General features: G+C 50.6%; 1 protein-coding gene across 3 annotated transcripts; it reads left to right on the top strand.

The window, feature by feature from the left end:
* Nucleotides 1–3,042: 3,042 nt before the first annotated feature.
* On the top strand, nt 3,043–18,711 carry LOC109876032 (platelet-derived growth factor subunit A). 3 transcript variants are annotated; one of them, XM_031833346.1, is made up of 7 exons: nt 3,044–3,816; nt 4,202–4,298; nt 12,616–12,726; nt 13,241–13,428; nt 17,281–17,407; nt 17,567–17,719; nt 18,017–18,711. In XM_031833346.1, the coding sequence occupies exons 1-6, from the start codon at nt 3,751–3,753 to the stop codon at nt 17,707–17,709; spliced, it is 732 nt and encodes a 243-aa protein (XP_031689206.1). In that variant the 5' UTR covers nt 3,044–3,750; the 3' UTR covers nt 17,710–17,719; nt 18,017–18,711. The 3 variants fall into 3 exon arrangements, with proteins under 3 accessions (XP_031689215.1, XP_031689206.1, XP_031689209.1); XM_031833349.1 differs by lacking the exon at nt 17,567–17,719 and having other exon boundaries at nt 3,047–3,816; XM_031833355.1 differs by lacking the exons at nt 17,281–17,407; nt 17,567–17,719; nt 18,017–18,711 and adding an exon at nt 15,690–15,797 and having other exon boundaries at nt 3,043–3,816.
* Nucleotides 18,712–19,993: the final 1,282 nt, after the last annotated feature.

The raw sequence follows: 19,993 nt of genomic DNA, 5'->3' as shown, positions 1-19,993 counted from the left end.
TTGGCATCACTCTCACCGGGTCCAAGGATGTCACAGTGGAATGTTCTGGATCGGTTCGGTTCTAACCCAGTTGTTTCCCTAATTCGGACCCCTGCGCTGTAAGTGAGTGTGTGTGTGTACACATGTGCACTTGCATGTGAGTCTGGCGCCTTGCAGGAGTCAAGTACACCAGACCAGAGCAGCCCAAAGCAAAGCCCTTCAGGGTTGATGGAGGGAGAGACAGAGTCACTGAGTCTCTGTCTGGCTAAATAGGTCTTAATTGGCAACAAACCTTGTTTCTCTTCCTCCTTCCCTCCTCCTTGGCCCCTTTCGCCCCTTCATTCTTCTTCCTCCTCTTCCCATCTCCTTCACCTCATTTACCTCCACGTTCACCTCTCCCTCCTTCTCATCAACACTACTATAGACTCTCAATGTCTGCATTTGTAGCTAGAATGGTGGCTGCTCTAGTGTTGAGAGAGACTGGGTCCAGTGGGCACAAAGTCCCTAACTATCTCAGCCGTGACACCGTGTCTGGTCACAAGGCACACAGTCAATGTGTGTGTAGGTCCGTGTGAACATGTCTGTTTTGTATCAAGTGTTGTTCTTAGCTCCAGCACACCGTGTCCCCCTACCTCTGATCCCTCCACCCCTTTCGCTCTCTCACTCCTTTATCATGGAGGTCAGTTGTGTCTGCGGTCTGGCCACTTATTAATGAAGTTAATTAAACACCAATTAAAAACAGACACACTCAGCCATCTGTGGCTGACCTGGAAGGGAGGGAGAGGGGGGGGGGGGGGCTGGAGAAGGAGGGAATTGAAGGAAGGAGGTGGAGGTGTGAGGAAGGGTGTAAGAGGGGGAGGAGAGGGAAGAGAGAGAGGTGGAGGTGTGAGGAACTGAGGGGAGGGTGTAAGAGGGGGAAGAGAGGGAAGAGAGAGAGGTGGAGGTGTGAGGAACTGAAGGGAGGGTGTACGAGGGGGAAGAGAGAGAGGTGGAGGTGTGAGGAACTGAAGGGAGGGTGTAAGAGGGGGAAGAGAGAGAGGTGGGGGTGTGAGGAACTGAAGGGAGGATGTAAGAGGGGGAAGAGAGAGAGGTGGGGGTGTGAGGAACTGAAGGGAGGATGTAAGAGGGGGAAGAGAGGGAAGAGAGAGAGTTGGAGGTGTGAGGAACTGAAGGGAGGGTGTACGAGGGGGAAGAGAGAGAGAAGAGAGAGAGTTGGAGGTGTGAGGAACTGAAGGGAGGGTGTAAGAGGGGGAAGAGAGGGAAGAGAGAGAGGTGGAGGTGTGAGGAACTGAAGGGAGGGTGTACGAGGGGGAAGAGAGAGAGAAGAGAGAGAGGTGGAGGTGTGAGGGGGCTGGAGTAGGAGGGAGGGTTGGAGGTGGTGGAGGTGTGAGGAGGCTGGAGAAGGAGGGAGGGTTGGAGGTGGTGGAGGTGTGAGGTGGCTGGAGAAGGAGGGAGGGTTGGAGGTGGTGGAGGTGTGAGGGGGCTGGAGAAGGAGGGAGGGTTGGAGGTGGTGGAGGTGTGAGGGGGCTGGAGAAGGAGGGAGGGTTGGAGGTGGTGGAGGTGTGGGGGCTGGAGAAGGAGGGAGGGTTGGAGGTGGTGGAGGTGTGAGGGGGCTGGAGAAGGAGGGAACTGAAGGGAGGGTGTAAGAGGGGGAAGAGAGGGAAGAGAGAGAGGTGGAGGTGTGAGGAACTGAAGGGAGGGTGTAAGAGGGGGAAGAGAGGGAAGAGAGAGAGGTGGAGGTGTGAGGAACTGAAGGGAGGGTGTACGAGGGGGAAGAGAGAGAGAAGAGAGAGAGGTGGAGGTGTGAGGGGGCTGGAGAAGGAGGGAGGGTTGGAGGTGGTGGAGGTGTGAGGAGGCTGGAGAAGGAGGGAGGGTTGGAGGTGGTGGAGGTGTGAGGGGGCTGGAGAAGGAGGGAGGGTTGGAGGTGGTGGAGGTGTGAGGGGGCTGGAGAAGGAGGGAGGGTTGGAGGTGGTGGAGGTGTGAGGGGGCTGGAGAAGGAGGGAGGGTTGGAGGTGGTGGAGGTGTGGGGGCTGGAGAAGGAGGGAGGGTTGGAGGTGGTGGAGGTGTGAGGGGGCTGGAGAAGGAGGGAACTGAAGGAAGGGTGTAAGAAGGGGAAGTGAGAGAAGAGAGAGAGGTGAAAGCCTCCCGTGACTTTATAGGTGATAAACACCCTAAACTACTCAACCATGGGTTTGTACTTTGTTATAAATGAGCTCAGTCCCTTAAAATGTAATGACTGGTGCTTTAGAAGGGATCAAATGTTACTGTGTTAACTAGTAACCTGTCATTGTGTGGTAAAACAACAGGGCATTTAGGGCCAGTTACAGGGTATGATGTTTATCAACATCCTCATCACCTTCATCATCACTGTCATCATCATCGCCATCACCAGCATCATTATCATCATCACCAGCATCAATATCATCATCACCACTATCACCATCAAAATCAAATCAAATGTTGTTTGTCACATGCACCGAATACCTTATAGTGAAATGCTTACTTACAAGCCCTTAACCAACAATGCAGTTTTAAGAAAATACCTAAAAAAGTAAGAGATAAGAATAACAAATAATTAAACAGCAACAGTAAATTACAATAGCTGGGCTATATACAGAGGGTACCGGTACAGAGTCAATGTGCGGGGTCACCGGTGTCGAGGTCATATATACATGTGGGTAGAGTTATTCAAGTGGCTGTGCATAGATAATACCAGAGAGGAGCAGCAGGGGGATGCACATAGTCTGGGTAGCCATTTGACTAGCTGTTCAGGAGTCTTTTGGCTTGGGGGTACAATCATCGCCATCATCAAGAACATCATCATATCATCACTATAATTGCATTGATCTGAAACGCACCTGCATTTGACCAATGATGCATGAAAGAAGTCTGGTGCGTTGAATGGACTGATGTGAGCGCGCCCACAGTCAAAAGCCAATGGTCTCCTTTATAGCCGATCTATCCATCTGTAGTTACAGAGCACACACCCGGAGAGCGGAGCGGAGTGGCAACGTGACCGCGCCCCGCCAGCCCCCAGCAACGCAGTAGCTATATCATATGACTCAAAGCGTTCCGACTTCATTCACTACGGAGATCACAGTCTTCAGCGGACCTGCTTTGAAGGGATCCAATAGGCTACAAAAACCGTTTGATAAGAACAACCGGGACATGCGGACGGCTTGACATTCTTTTTGACCTATTCTCCACTTGCTGATATAAACAGGACATAAAGTTGATATTTTTGGAAGTCTCCCATAAATGTATGGATAGTGAAATATTATATTCTCAGAGAATTGTGTCGACATGCATAAAGGATTAAAACACTTAAATGTTCCACTACGAGACGTCTTCACTTCGCGTGGATTATAGCCTAATCGACAAAATGATTACATTTCTCACATCTGGAAGTTCCTATACTCATAGATAGCTCTTGTCTCAGGTGCCGTAACACCGACCCATCTACTGCTCCTGTGTTGCTTCTCTGGCCAAAAGCGGAGTAGGAAACCCAACTGACTTCAATAAACGTCAGTCTTAAATGTAAACCTAAATGAACACCCAATAAAGTCCCACTGTTAGCCTCGCCATGTTGCCTATAATAGCCAAATAATTCGGACTACCGGCTGTAGACTCGTGGAGGTAGCGGTTCCACCCGAGGGATGGTACTGGATTCCCGTGGTTTGGGAGCGACGCCTCAGCTCCTGGTTCTGGAACGGTGTTGGTGGAACTACTGGAACTTTCTCTCGTTCTGGAGCCCAAAGGACCTGAAGGGAGATGAGAGCCGCTTTTCTGAGCTTCCTCCTCGCCTGCTTATTGTGCCTGTTACGCACCGCCGCTGAGGTAAAGGACTATTATACGAGTTTTGGTTTGTACGCTATGTAGGGGCCAAATCTGTTCAAATTATGCCGTTTTTAGTGCAACGCTTACTTCGTTGGCAGGTGCAAGGTTTGTTCGCTCATGCTCCACTTATGCATAATTATGCACAAAACTCCAGAGTAGCGTTGCTGTAACTATAATCTATGGCTTCTCAGCAACAAGCGCAAACTAAGTGTGCTTTATACCACACCCTTAATTGTGCACATATTTGTGCTTAAAACACTTCTTCAACGCTACATAGTCACACTCATACCACTTCTATAGCCGCGCTATCCATTACGGTACGATAACGTCTGTGTAGGTAATCAAGTGCTGTTATTTTGATTTCAATATTTTCCTTTTGTTCTAGGAGGACCCACTCCCCCCGGAGCTGTTGGAGCGGCTGTCCCGCAGTGAGATCCGCAGCATCAGCGACCTCCAGCGGCTCCTGGAGCTAGACTTGGAAGGTAGGCCGAAAGCCTCTTATATCCGTCTTCATTCAATGGCTTTATTACACAGCCTAAGGCTAGGCTTCAGTAAAGACACTGAATTGAGCTCAACACAACATGCCAGAAGTAGCCTACAAGGTTCTGGATAGAACCAAAACGGGTTATATTGCTTGCTTGTGGCACCTCTAAATGTTCTATATGGAACCCTCTTATTGGGTTGGTTGATCAGAACCCCATGGGTTCTTATTCACTGACCCAACATTTGTTCTAGATAACCTTAAGGGGTGTCATATATGAAGCAAGCATAGAACACTTTTTGGTTCTATCCAGAACCTTTGTTTCTAAGTGTACCCTTTGAAGGTAGGAGGGGAGAGGTGAGAAGAGGTGCTATGGCTGTGTCTGGTTTGTGATAGGCTGTTAGCCTGTGGGCAACTTGGACAGGTTTGTCTGCCACATAAGAGATGTTGAATTAGACAAGTTACTTCCTGCAGCTTAGCGGGAGAGAGTCAGTGAATCTCCATTGGATGTTGCCCCAGCCATGAGCACGCCCCTCTCGGGCGGGAACTAAAAGACGTCTCACCAGCTTCTGCTCGGTGATAGTGGGAGTTGTCTCTGTCCCGCTGCTCGCGGCACTAGGGAGGACAGTCACCATGGGGCACTAGGGAGGACAGTCACCATGGGGCACTAGGGAGGACAGTCACCATGGGGCACTAGGGAGGACAGTCACCATGGTGCGCTAGGGAGGACAGTCACCATGGGGGACTAGGGAGGACAGTCACCATGGGGCACTAGGGAGGACAGTCACCATGGGGTACTAGGGAGGACAGTCACCATGGGGGACTAGGGAGGACAGTCACCATGGGGGACTAGGGAGGACAGTCACCATGGGGCACTAGGGAGGACAGTCACCATGGGGCACTAGGGAGGACAGTCACCATGGGGCACTAGGGAGGACAGTCACCATGGGGCACTAGGGAGGACAGTCACCATGGGGCACTAGGGAGGACAGTCACCATGGGGCACTAGGGAGGACAGTCACCATGGGGCACTAGGGAGGACAGTCACCATGGGGCACTAGGGAGGACAGTCACCATGGGGCACTAGGGAGGACAGTCACCATGGGGCACTAGGGAGGACAGTCACCATGGGGCACTAGGGAGGACAGTCACCATGGGGCACTAGGGAGGACAGTCACCATGGGGCACTAGGGAGGACAGTCACCATGGGGCACTAGGGAGGACAGTCACCATGGGGCACTAGGGAGGACAGTCACCATGGGGCACTAGGGAGGACAGTCACCATGGGGCACTAGGGAGGGCAGTCACCATGGGGCACTAGGGAGGACAGTCACCATGGGGCACTAGGGAGGACAGTCACCATGGGGCACTAGGGAGGACAGTCACCATGGGGGCACTAGGGAGGACAGTCACCATGGGGCACTAGGGAGGACAGTCACCATGGGGACTAGGGAGGACAGTCACCATGGGGCACTAGGGAGGACAGTCACCATGGGGCACTAGGGAGGACAGTCACCATGGGGCACTAGGGAGGACAGTCACCATGGGGCACTAGGGAGGACAGTCACCATGGGGCACTAGGGAGGACAGTCACCATGGGGCACTAGGGAGGACAGTCACCATGGGGCACTAGGGAGGACAGTCACCATGGGGCACTAGGGAGGACAGTCACCATGGGGGACTAGGGAGGACAGTCACCATGGGGCACTAGGGAGGACAGTCACCATGGGGCACTAGGGAGGACAGTCGCCATGGGGGACTAGGGAGGACAGTCGCCATGAGGCACTAGGGAGGACAGTCGCCATGGGGCACTAGGGAGGACAGTCGCCATGGGGCACTAGGGAGGACAGTCGCCATGGGGCACTAGGGAGGACAGTCGCCATGGGGCACTAGGGAGGACAGTCGCCATGGGGCACTAGGGAGGACAGTCACCATGGGGCACTAGGGAGGACAGTCACCATGGGGCACTAGGGAGGACAGTCACCATGGGGCACTAGGGAGGACAGTCACCATGGGGCACTAGGGAGGACAGTCACCATGGGGGACTAGGGAGGACAGTCACCATGGGGGACTAGGGAGGACAGTCACCATGGGGCACTAGGGAGGACAGTCACCATGGGGCACTAGGGAGGACAGTCACCATGGGGCACTAGGGAGGACAGTCACCATGGGGCACTAGGGAGGACAGTCACCATGGGGGACTAGGGAGGACAGTCACCATGGGGGACTAGGGAGGACAGTCACCATGGGGCACTAGGGAGGACAGTCACCATGGGGCACTAGGGGGGACAGTCACCATGGGGCACTAGGGAGGACAGTCACCATGGGGCACTAGGGAGGACAGTCACCATGGGGCACTAGGGAGGACAGTCACCATGGGGCACTAGGGAGGACAGTCACCATGGGGCACTAGGGAGGACAGTCACCATGGGGCACTAGGGATGACAGTCACCATGCGGCACTAGGAGGACAGTCACCATGGGGACTAGGGAGGACAGTCACCATGGGGCACTAGGGAGGACAGTCACCATGGGGCACTAGGGAGGACAGTCACCATGGGGCACTAGGGAGGACAGTCACCATGGGGCACTAGGGAGGACAGTCACCATGGGGCACTAGGAAGGACAGTCACCATGGGGCACTAGGGAATACAGTCACCATGGGGCACTAGGGAGGACAGTCACCATGGGGCACTAGGGAATACAGTCACCATGGGGCACTAGGGAGGACAGTCACCATGGGGCACTAGGGAGGACAGTCACCATGGGGCACTAGGGAGGACAGTCACCATGGGGCACTAGGGAGGACAGTCACCATGGGGCACTAGGGAGGACAGTCACCATGGGGCACTAGGGAGGACAGTCACCATGGGGCACTAGGGAGGACAGTCACCATGGGGCACTAGGGAGGACAGTCACCATGGGGCACTAGGAGGACAGTCACCATGGGGCACTAGCGAGGACAGTCACCATGGGGCACTAGGGAGGACAGTCACCATGGGGCACTAGGCTAGGGAGGACAGTCACCATGGGGCACTAGGGAGGACAGTCACCATGGGGCACTAGGGAGGACAGTCACCATGGGGCACTAGGGAGGACAGTCACCATGGGGCACTAGGGAGGACAGTCACCATGGGGCACTAGGGAGGACAGTCACCATGGGGGACTAGGGAGGACAGTCACCATGGGGCACTAGGGAGGACAGTCACCATGGGGCACTAGGGAGGACAGTCACCATGGGGCACTAGGGAGGACAGTCACCATGGGGCACTAGGGAGGACAGTCACCATGGGGCACTAGGGAGGACAGTCACCATGGGGACTAGGGAGGACAGTCACCATGGGGGACTAGGGAGGACAGTCACCATGGGGCACTAGGGAGGACAGTCACCATGGGGCACTAGGGGGACAGTCACCATGGGGCACTAGGGAGGACAGTCACCATGGGGCACTAGGGAGGACAGTCACCATGGGGCACTAGGGGGGACAGTCACCATGGGGCACTAGGGAGGACAGTCACCATGGGGCACTAGGGAGGACAGTCACCATGGGGCACTAGGGAGGACAGTCACCATGGGGCACTAGGGAGGACAGTCACCATGGGGCACTAGGGAGGACAGTCACCATGGGGCACTAGGGAGGACAGTCACCATGGGGCACTAGGGAGGACAGTCACCATGGGGCACTAGGGAGGACAGTCACCATGGGGGACTAGGGAGGACAGTCACCATGGGGGACTAGGGAGGACAGTCACCATGGGGGACTAGGGAGGACAGTCACCATGGGGGACTAGGGAGGACAGTCACCATGGGGCACTAGGGAGGACAGTCACCATGGGGCACTAGGGAGGACAGTCACCATGGGGCACTAGGGAGGACAGTCACCATGGGGCACTAGGGAGGACAGTCACCATGGGGCACTAGGGAGGACAGTCACCATGGGGCACTAGGGAGGACAGTCACCATGGGCACTAGGGAGGACAGTCACCATGGGGCACTAGGGAGGACAGTCACCATGGGGCACTAGGGAGGACAGTCACCATGGGGCACTAGGGAGGACAGTCACCATGGGGCACTAGGGAGGACAGTCACCATGGGGCACTAGGGAGGACAGTCACCATGGGGCACTAGGGAGGACAGTCACCATGGGGAACTAGGGAGGACAGTCACCATGGGGAACTAGGGAGGACAGTCACCATGGGGCACTAGGGAGGACAGTCAGCCATGGGGCACTAGGGAGGACAGTCGCCATGGGGCACTAGGGAGGACAGTCGCCATGGGGGCACTAGGGAGGACAGTCGCCATGGGGCACTAGGGAGGACAGTCGCCATGGGGCACTAGGGAGGACAGTCGCCATGGGGCACTAGGGAGGACAGTCGCCATGGGGCACTAGGGAGGACAGTCGCCATGGGGCACTAGGGAGGACAGTCGCCATGGGGCACTAGGGAGGACAGTCACCATGGGGCACTAGGGAGGACAGTCACCATGGGGCACTAGGGAGGACAGTCACCATGGGGCACTAGGGAGGACAGTCACCATGGGGGACTAGGGAGGACAGTCACCATGGGGGCACTAGGGAGGACAGTCACCATGGGGCACTAGGGAGGACAGTCACCATGGGGCACTAGGGAGGACAGTCACCATGGGGCACTAGGGAGGACAGTCACCATGGGGCACTAGGGAGGACAGTCACCATGGGGCACTAGGGAGGACAGTCACCATGGGGCACTAGGGAGGACAGTCACCATGGGGCACTAGGGAGGACAGTCACCATGGGGCACTAGGGAGGACAGTCACCATGGGGCACTAGGGAGGACAGTCACCATGGGGCACTAGGGAGGACAGTCACCATGGGGGACTAGGGAGGACAGTCACCATGGGGGACTAGGGAGGACAGTCACCATGGGGGCACTAGGGAGGACAGTCACCATGGGGCACTAGGGAGGACAGTCACCATGGGGCACTAGGGAGGACAGTCACCATGGGGCACTAGGGAGGACAGTCACCATGGGGCACTAGGGAGGACAGTCACCATGGGGCACTAGGGAGGACAGTCACCATGGGGCACTAGGGAGGACAGTCACCATGGGGCACTAGGGAGGACAGTCACCATGGGGCACTAGGGAGGACAGTCACCATGGGGCACTAGGGAGGACAGTCACCATGGGGGACTAGGGAGGACAGTCACCATGGGGGACTAGGGAGGACAGTCACCATGGGCACTAGGGAGGACAGTCACCATGGGGCACTAGGGAGGACAGTCACCATGGGGCACCAGGGAGGGCAGTCACCATGGGGCACTAGGGAGGACAGTCACCATGGGGCACTAGGGAGGACAGTCACCATGGGGCACTAGGGAGGACAGTCACCATGGGGCACTAGGGAGGACAGTCACCATGGGGGACTAGGGAGGACAGTCACCATGGGGGACTAGGGAGGACAGTCACCATGGGGGACTAGGGAGGACAGTCACCATGGGGCACTAGGGAGGACAGTCACCATGGGGCACTAGGGGGGACAGTCACCATGGGGCACTAGGGAGGACAGTCACCATGGGGCACTAGGGAGGACAGTCACCATGGGGCACTAGGGAGGACAGTCACCATGGGGCACTAGGGAGGACAGTCACCATGGGGCACTAGGGAGGACAGTCACCATGGGGCACTAGGGAGGACAGTCACCATGGGGCACTAGGGAGGACAGTCACCATGGGGGACTAGGGAGGACAGTCACCATGGGGGACCAGGGAGGACAGTCACCATGGGGGACTAGGGAGGACAGTCACCATGGGGGACTAGGGAGGACAGTCACCATGGGGCACTAGGGAGGACAGTCACCATGGGGCACTAGGGAGGACAGTCACCATGGGGCACTAGGGAGGACAGTCACCATGAACCTGCTGCTTTTGTCAAAACTTTTGATCTGTTTTACACCTTTTTATTCCACGTGAAATGAACTTTAGGAAAAGTGAACACATAACTGGAGTCTGGTGGAATAAGGGGGAAAGTTTGGACAAGGGCTTGAAACATACCTTAGGAAACGGTTAAAGTCCTTCATTGTTAGGCTGCTTAGTGAGTCTCTCCATCCTACATTCTGAAGTTCTTATCATTGTTTCATCATTTTTCATTTGGTCTTGACTACACCCCACCATTCATTCTGGCATTATTGAGATGCAAATAGGCCTGTCTGCTACTCAGCTGTCTCCTCGGGGCTGGGGGGGGGGGGGGGGGGTCAAGTGGCTGTGGGCTTTATGCTGCTGTCATGCTGTCCATTATTTGTGGAGCAGCAGTGTAAGGCTGAATGACACACACACACACACACACACTCACACTCACATACTAACACACACACACACTAACACACACACACACACACTAACAAACACACAATGAGGGCTAAATGGCTGCTGTGTTGGTTTGTATAATTCATGGTGAAATTCCTGCGCGTCAGGGGGAAGGAGCTGGGAGGCTTTGTGTTGGTCAAGACATACAGCAAGCACTTCAGTTCCTGCACGTAAGTGCAGTCACGCACACACTCTTGCAAGGAACACACACACAGACACACACAATCATACACACACCCTCTACAGTCTACACTCTCTGTGGGGTCAGTATTTGGGTAGCAAAAATATATACTTTGAGAGAGAGACCCCAAACAGGTCAATATAGAGCAGAAAGGACAAACAAGGTCATTTTGAAGAGAAAGGTTCTTTACACACACCCGACTAACAACCAAAGATGTTAGATTGGAAAGCAGAAGGCTTATGGTTGTCATGGTGACGATAAGGGATTGTTCATTTACAGAGGGGACACAGTTATTTTGAGCTTTTCTGGGTTCAAGCTTCTCTCTCCATTCAGTGTTGCTCTGCTTCTGAATTTTTTTATTTTATTTTTTTATTTCACCTTTATTTAACCAGGTAGGCTAGTTGAGAACACCTTTATTTAACCAGGTAGGCTAGTTGAGAACAAGTTCTCATTTGCAACTGCGACCTGGCCAAGATAAAGCATAGCAGTGTGAGCATACAACAAAGAGTTACACATGGAGTAAACAATTAACAAGTCAATAACACAGTAGAAAACGAAGGGGGGGTCTATATACAATGTGTGCAAAAGGCATGAGGAGGTAGGCAAATAATTACAATTTTGCAGATTAACACTGGAGTGATAAAAGATCAGATGGTCATGTACAGGTAGAGATATTGGTGTGCAGAAGAGCAGAAAAGTAAATTAATAAAAACAGTATGGGGATGAGGTAGGTGAAAAGGGTGGGCTATTTACCAATAGACTATGTACAGCTGCAGCGATCGGTTAGCTGCTCAGATAGCTGATGTTTGAAGTTGGTGAGGGAGATAAAAGTCTCCAACTTCAGCGATTTTTGCAATTCGTTCCAGTCACAGGCAGCAGAGTACTGGAACGAAAGGCGGCCAAATGAGGTGTTGGCTTTAGGGATGATCAGTGAGATACGCCTGCTGGAGCGCGTGCTACGGATGGGTGTTGCCATCGTGACCAGTGAGCTGAGATAAGGCGGAGCTTTACCTAGCATAGACTTGTAGATGACCTGGAGCCAGTGGGTCTGGCGACGAATATGTAGCGAGGGCCAGCCGACTAGAGCATACAAGTCGCAGTGGTGGGTAGTATAAGGTGCTTTAGTGACAAAACGGATGGCACTGTGATAGACTGCATCCAGTTTGCTGAGTAGAGTGTTGGAAGCCATTTTGTAGATGACATCGCCGAAGTCGAGGATCGGTAGGATAGTCAGTTTTACTAGGGTAAGCTTGGCGGCTTGAGTGAAGGAGGCTTTGTTGCGGAATAGAAAGCCGACTCTTGATTTGATTTTCGATTGGAGATGTTTGATATGAGTCTGGAAGGAGAGTTTGCAGTCTAGCCAGACACCTAGGTACTTATAGACGTCCACATATTCTAGGTCGGAACCATCCAGGGTGGTGATGCTAGTCGGGCATGCAGGTGCAGGCAGCGACCGGTTGAAAAGCATGCATTTGGTTTTACTAGCGTTTAAGAGCAGTTGGAGGCCACGGAAGGAGTGTTGTATGGCATTGAAGCTTGTTTGGAGGTTAGATAGCACAGTGTCCAAAGACGGGCCGAAAGTATATAGAATGGTGTCGTCTGCGTAGAGGTGGATCAGGGAATCGCCCGCAGCAAGAGCAACATCATTGATATACACAGAGAAAAGAGTCGGCCCGAGAATTGAACCCTGTGGCACCCCCATAGAGACTGCCAGAGGACCGGACAGCATGCCCTCCGATTTGACACACTGGCCCAGCTAGTGTAGGGATAACATGACACTGACGTTGTGGTCAACAGAGAATGAGGTGATCGGGGAGAACAAACAGAGGTACCACAACAAGGCCTTCCCCCACAGCTACTCACAGCTGAAGAGCTCTCAGACACACTCCAGGCACAAGAGGAGCATCGGTAAGTGTGTGTGTGTGTGTGTGTGTGTGTCTTTGTAGTTGTGTTCATGCATACCTGTGGAATTTGTGTGTGTGTGTGTGTGTGAGAGAGAGAGAGAGAGAGAGAGAGAATGTGTGTCTGTTTGAGTATTTGCCTCTCCGTCTATATCCCATCTACTGTATGTCTACGTCTACGTGTGTGTCTCTCTGTGGGTCTCTGTGTGTCTGTGTGTGTCTCTGTGTGTGTATTTCTCTCTGTGTGTGTATGTCTCTCCATGTTTCTCTGTGTGTCTCTGTGTGTGTGTGTTTATGTCTCTCTCTGTGTATGTGTGTATGTTTGTGTGTGTGTGTGTGTGTGTGTGTGTGTGTCTCTCTGTGTGTGTATGTCTTTCTGTGTGTGTATGTGTGTGTCTCTGTGTGTGTATCTCTCTGTGTATGTGTGTCTCTGTGTTTGTGTGTAAGTATACACCAACACTACCTTCTCTCTATGCTGTCATGTTTCACCTTTAACCTCTCCCCCTCCCCTTTGACCCCAGAGGAGGCGTTACCCGCGGTGTGTAAGACTCGTACGGTGATCTACGAGATCCCTCGGAGCCAGGTGGATCCCACCTCTGCTAACTTCATCATCTGGCCCCCCTGTGTAGAGGTGAAGAGATGTACCGGATGCTGCAACACCAGCAACATGCACTGCCTGCCTTCCCGCAAGCACCACCGCACTGTCAAGGTAGGAGAGAGCCACACTTTCTCTGAACGCACACGCACACACATACAGGCACACACACACACACTTGCAGCAGCTCAACCATTCAACCCCTTTCTACTAGTCCAGCTCCACTTCTCTGTGTGTGTGTGTGTGTGTGTGTGTGTGTGTGTGTGTGTGTGTGTGTGTGTGTGTGTGTGTGTGTGTGTGTGTGTGTGTGTGTGTGTGTTCATGCCTGCATACGTGTGTATGTGTACAGTACCAGTCATTGTAGAATAATAGTCAAGACATCTAAACTATGAAGTAACACATATGGAATCATGTAGTAACCGAAAAAGTGTTAAACAAATCAAAATGTATTTTATAATTGATATTCTTCGAAGTAGCCACCGTTTGCCTTGATGACAGCTTTGCTCACTCTTGGCATTTTCTCAACCAGCTTCACCTGGAAGATAACAAAAATAAAGAAAAACACTTCAATGAGTAGGTGTTTCCAAACCTTTGTCTGATACTGTATATGTGAATATGTGTATATGTGTGTGTGTGTGTGTGTGTGCCAGGCCAGGAGACTCCCTCGCGACCGCAGCAACATAATCATTTGTATTTGATCTCTGCCAGGCCTGGCACATAACAGCTAGTAAACCCTGCCATCTTAAACCCACACACACTGCCAACTGGAAGCTCTGCTCAGTGTGTGTGTGTGTGTGTGTGTGAGAGAGAGAGAGAGAGAGAGAGAGTGAGGATGGAGAGAGAGAAAAAGGAGTAAGACGGTGTGTGTGTGTTCATGCACTAAGGATTTCCAGCCAGTTTACCATCGTCTGAGCCGAGGAGGATAGTGGGTGTGTTCATGATCTCAGTGCTTCAGTGTATTCACTACGGGGGTTATTTTGTTTTCCCCACTCCCTGTTTCCCTCTGAGTGAATGGCTCCTCAGTCCTCTGTCTATTAAAAGACTAAAGATGCTGTCTGTCTGGCTGAGCTATTCCTTGTGTGTTTGTGTGTGTGTCTGTTTGGCTTAGCTGTTCCTCAGACAGTTCACACAGAGGAAGAAGTTGTTATTTCTGGGTGCTGAGGTCGTCCCTCCTTGTTTAGGTAAATGCTATTATGTTTAGTTCCTAATGAATGCAATCTGATCTGATCTGAGCTGGCTGAGGCAGTGCTATCTGTTGTAGACCTCAGATAGAGATCATATGCAGAAATAGAGGGTCAAAGGTCATAGAGATATCCCTGCAAATAAGAGTCGTAACTATTGGAGGAAATCTAACTGTGCTTAAATGTACAGAAAGAGAGTGAGAAAGAGAGAAGCAGTGTTTTTGAAGGGGTGAGGCATGGTTGGATAGAGAGAGCAGAGAGATGAGAGGAATGGACAGATGGGGAGAGAAGGGAAGGATAGAGAGAGCAGAGGGATGAGAGGAATAGACAGATGAGGAGAGAAGGGAGGGATAGAGAGAGCAGAGGGATGAGAGGAATGGAAAGATGAGGAGAGAAGGGAGGGATAGAGAGAGCAGAGGGATGAGAGGAATGGAAAGATGAGGAGAGAAGGGAGGGATAGAGAGAGCAGAGGGATGAGAGGAATGGAAAGATGAGGAGAGAAGGGAGGGATAGAGAGAGCAGAGGGATGAGAGGAATGGACAGATGAGGAGAGAAGGGAGGGATAGAGAGAGCAGAGGGATGAGAGGAATGGACAGATGAGGAGAGAAGGGAGGGATAGAGAGAGCAGAGGGATGAGAGGAATGGACAGATGAGGAGAGAAGGGAGGGATAGAGAGAGCAGAGGGATGAGAGGAATGGACAGATGAGGAGAGAAGGGAGGGATAGAGAGAGCAGAGGGATGAGAGGAATGGACAGATGAGGAGAGAAGGGAGGGATAGAGAGAGCAGAGGGATGAGAGGAATGGACAGATGAGGAGAGAAGGGAGGGATAGAGAGAGCAGAGGGATGAGAGGAATGGACAGATGAGGAGAGAAGGGAGGGATAGAGAGAGCAGAGGGATGAGAGGAATGGACAGATGAGGAGAGAATGGAGGGATAGAGAGAGCAGAGGGATGAGAGGAATGGACAGATGAGGAGAGAAGGTAGGGATAGAGAGAGCAGAGAGATGAATGGACAGATGAGGAAAGAAGAGAGGGATAGAGAGAGCAGAGGGATGAGAGGAATGGACAGATGAGGAGAGAAGAGAGAGCAGAGATTTGATCCCCTTTTGATACTCAATATCAGATGAAAGGGTCTCTCTCTTTCATTCTTTTTCCTTTTCTTCATTCTTTCTTTCTTTCTCTTTGTCTTTGACAGAGAGGAAATCAAAAGATAAGTCTCCCGTATATCCTGAGACTCAACTACAGAGACAGAACTATGGAGAGGAAACACACACACATACACGTGTGAGTGCACACACGCACGTACACACGTATGCACACACACACACACACACACACACACACACACACACACACACACACACACACACACACACACACACACACACACACACACACACACACACACACACACGCACATGCACGCGCACACACTTTCACACGCTGTGTGATGTCCAGGAGAAGCCTTCGAGGGTGTGTGAATGTGTGTGTGCACGTGCATGCTAGCTCTGCTCTTCCAGAAACCATTCATCAGTACCAGAACAGCAGACAGTTGTTTCTCAATGGCTCATACTGGTCTTGGCTCTGTGTATTAATCTCCCATGGTTTCTCTGTGTCCACTGTCTGTTTCCCTCCATTCCAGTTTCCACTGGTGGGAGAGAGACAAAGGTTCCATTGTTATGTCTGACTTTATGATGCCTTTCTGGGGAAATAACAGCTCGAAGGACATTATCATATTAATTAGACCTGGTGGTTTACTGAGAACCCTACCACACCTCGTGTTACACACCTTTGAGTTGACTCGTGTCTCATTCCCTGTATTTCATTTGACAGGTAGGAGACTTAGAAACTCCCTCAGGCTGCATCTCAGTAGAGCCTAAAATGGGTTCTTCTCCATGTCTCCTCCCTTTCACATACAGATGTAGGATCTTAATTTGAGCCAGTTTGCTACAGCAGGAAAATAACCAGTCAGCAACAGGAAATGTGAATTATTATGTTTAGGGGTTGATACATTTTTTGTAAGGAAAAATCAAGCCTGACATTTTAAAGTGGAAATTACAAACTTTAGAAGCCTTTTTAAATTCTCAGCCACAACAGAGTGATCAAATTCAGATCCTACATCTGTACCCTGCCCTGTAAGCACAGGGAAAGTAAGTAGCATGACATCTGTCCAGTTGTTTCCTATCAGTGCAGAATCAGATGAAGGAAATGACACAAGGAGAAACAGCCTTAATTAGAACATGGACAGGGGAGCGTCTCCAGTCCACACTATTGAGATGCCTTACCTCACCTGAACCTCTGTACCAATAACAGTGTTACTGTCTCCGCTGTGCTCCTCTGGTTCATGTTGTAACAAGGCAGCACCTTTCTGAGTGTGCATGTGTGCGTGTGTGTGTGTGTTGTCTTTGTGTATGTTCAGACTTGAAAGAGAAGAGAGGCTTGTACAATCAGTCCTAGCAGGCGTGGCTCACTTTTTGAGCGAACACTAATGTGTGTGTGCTTGTTTACGTGTGTGTGTGTTAGTGTATGAGGGTGTGTGTGTGTTAGTGTACGAGGGTGTGTGTGTGTATGTGTGTGTGTGTATGTGTATGTGTGTGTTAGTGTACGAGGGTGTGTGTGTGTTAGTGTACGAGGGTGTGTGTGTGTGTGTGTGTGTGTACGAGGGTGTGTGTCAGGTTTTTGTATCCTTCCATTACCTCGAAAAGAGGGGATTCTACAGAACTCATTCTGATCCCTCCCTCCCTCCCTCCCCCCCTCCCTCCCTCCCTCCCTCCCTGCCTCTCCAGGTGGCTAAGGTAGAGTATGTGAGGAGGCGTCCTAAACTGAAGGAGGTGCTGGTGCGGCTGGAGGAGCACCTTGAGTGCATATGCACCTCCAAACGACACATCAAGGAACTCTACGATACAGACAATGGTAAATATCTTACTCTACTCTACTGCTGACAGTGTGTGCGTCAGCTCCTGTCTGAGAGTGTCTCTCTACACTGATATAAACTGATAACAGTTGAGGAATTGAAATGGTTCTCCCTCAGGGTATTCCACTCCTTTTTTCATTCCCCTTTTTTCTTTATAGACCCCCCTCTTCCCCCTCCTCCCCCTTCATTCACAGGACCCAGTAGGACCAAGGGTAAAGGGAGGAAACGTAAAAAGCTCAAAAACCTCAAAGAATTTCTCATACCTTTCTCAGGCATGTGGAAAAACATGAGTGTTTATTAGTGTCATTACGGTAGGCATTAGCACTACGGCCAATCAATGATCTGGGTTTAAATGCCAATCATGGGAATCGCCAATCAGAGACCAGTATCAATCAAACAGGAAGAGGGGGTGAAATTAGGAACTGGTTTTAATTGGTGACTGGTGCCGTGGCTGATTACATTGGGTATGGAGGTTGTATTTGGTGGTGAAAGATGGGGGTGCTAAAGATTCATTGTTTTAAGTGGTGAACATTTGACATTAGGGGGATGACTTGTATTGTCTGATTGGCTAAGCTAACATTTGGTACCTATTTCTCTCCTCCCATCAGGTGTAAGGTGAAGACAGATGGATGAAAGAGAGAAGAGTGAAAGAGAGGAAGAGGGAAGAGAACATGTTTCTCAGACTGAGATATGAACTTCAGCCACGTTGTGTGTGATGGCAACAAGAGAAGTGGAGACAGAGGACAGAGAACATATTCTATATATGTTATATTCTATATCTTCCCACAAGACGAACCTTCAAAAATCAATCATTTTGATAACGTCAAAATATTGCCAGAATCGGGAATGATGTTTCTGGAAGATGCAAATAAGGACTTCGGTATTAGGAGTGGGTGTGGCTTCGATTTGATGATTGACAGGTGTCAAATTACGTGACTACACCAACTGGGAGTTACAGTCTTTATATAAAGGACTTCTGACTACAAGACTACTCCCATGATTTTGGATGACAAGCGGTTTGGAATCCTCCCAATCATTTCTGATGCTTCTGGATTTTTCCATCAGATTCCGAGGACAGTGACTGGGATTATGTTTTGTATATTACAAGATTCCAAGATGTTACTCTCCTTCTGGAACGGAAGGAAGTCACCTACATGATGTATATCCTCTTATTTTTGTATCCCTGGTTTTCTATTGCTGACTGACTTCCTGATTAGTTTCTGGTATGTTATTCACATAAAGGAAGGTTTAAAACAACTGCTACATCAGTTACAAGTTACTAATAAACTATTTATAATGTCAATTTGTTATAATGTCTTTAGTTTTCACCTGTCAGTCAGAAAATATAGAGACATAGACAGAGAGAGAGAGAGAGAGAGAGAGAGAGAGAAAAAAGAACCCCTTTAGGCAGATATTAACATGAACTTTATTGAGAGGGAGGGAGGGAGGAGAGAGAGAGAGAGAGAGAGAGAACTTAGTACAACTTAAGGGGTCACCTCTTATGACCCATACTCAGACACTTTGAACATGAAACCCCTGTGAACTAGTAACTGAGTATATCTCTGCTCTCACTCATACATACCTTCAATACAGAGAGGAAGGAAGTAGATATCAAGACCAACACACTGCTAATGCCAAAGCAACTCTCAGGTTATAGAGCAGGGCCTGTGTTCTAAAGCGTCTCAGAGGAAGAGTGCTGATCTAGGATCAGGTTCCACCTGTCCATTGTAATCTTATTCATTATAATCTAACAGGCTACACTGATCCTAGATCAGCAATCTTTTCTGAGACACTTTGTCAATACAGGTAACGGTTTTACTAAGAACATTTCATAAATGAATAAGATAATGTTATTATTGTACTCTCTCAGTAAGGGATAAGATACTGTGTTTAGTAAAAAGTCAATGTTGTTATTATTCTGTAACTTTTCAAAGAAGCCCAGATGCTGACTTAGTTTCAACATATAAATCACTTCAAAGTTCTCACAGACAGGAAATACCTTTGATAATACAGTACTCGTGTAAAACGTGCAGTTTTTACATCTTAATCAGTGACACCTTAGTTGAAATGGTAATATGGCATCTCTTTAGTTCCCACAATCCACCAGTGTTATAAGACGCCATGGACGGACAGTACCGGCTCCATTGGTTTAGCAAGACTTTTAGTGAATAAACCAGTGAAATAGAGGAGGGATTGTGTGCCTTTGTGGTTTCTCAAAATGATATTCACCCTCTCTGCCAAACCATAAACTGCTCCCCCATAATCCTTTTCCAAACCCAAACTACAGCCCAAAATGCAACCCTCGGAGCCAGAAGCCTTTCTCTGTCTCTGTGTTATTATGACGTTACCGCCACCATAGACTGTCACACGGTACTCACTCCCAGTCAAACTCCCCTTCACATTTCCTAACGTCACAAGATAATCATGACATAGCATAAAAATGCTTCCATTTAATGAGTGTCACAGTGGACTATATTCATAACAAACAATGAACAAAACTAATGTTTGTCGGGTTGTGGTGTGGTTTTAAAAGGAGGCGACACAAACACAGACAGACTTCATATTAGTTTGAGGTTGGGTTACAT

Source organism: Oncorhynchus kisutch, linkage group LG1, assembly GCF_002021735.2.
Source record: "Oncorhynchus kisutch isolate 150728-3 linkage group LG1, Okis_V2, whole genome shotgun sequence".
NCBI classification, from domain to species: domain Eukaryota; kingdom Metazoa; phylum Chordata; class Actinopteri; order Salmoniformes; family Salmonidae; genus Oncorhynchus; species Oncorhynchus kisutch.
The sequence above is the reverse complement of the archived record's forward strand: the minus strand, read 5'-3'. Positions and strand labels throughout refer to the sequence as shown.

Excerpts from the sequence above, each read along its gene's own strand:
- LOC109876032 (XM_031833346.1), top strand. The coding sequence starts at position 3,751 with ATGAGAGCCGCTTTTCTGAGCTTCCTCCTCGCCTGCTTATTGTGCCTG. Across the intron at positions 12,727-13,240 it reads CAGGCACAAGAGGAGCATCG|AGGAGGCGTTACCCGCGGTG; the intron begins GTAAGTGTGTGT and ends CTTTGACCCCAG. Across the intron at positions 17,408-17,566 it reads ACTCTACGATACAGACAATG|ACCCCCCTCTTCCCCCTCCT; the intron begins GTAAATATCTTA and ends TTTTCTTTATAG.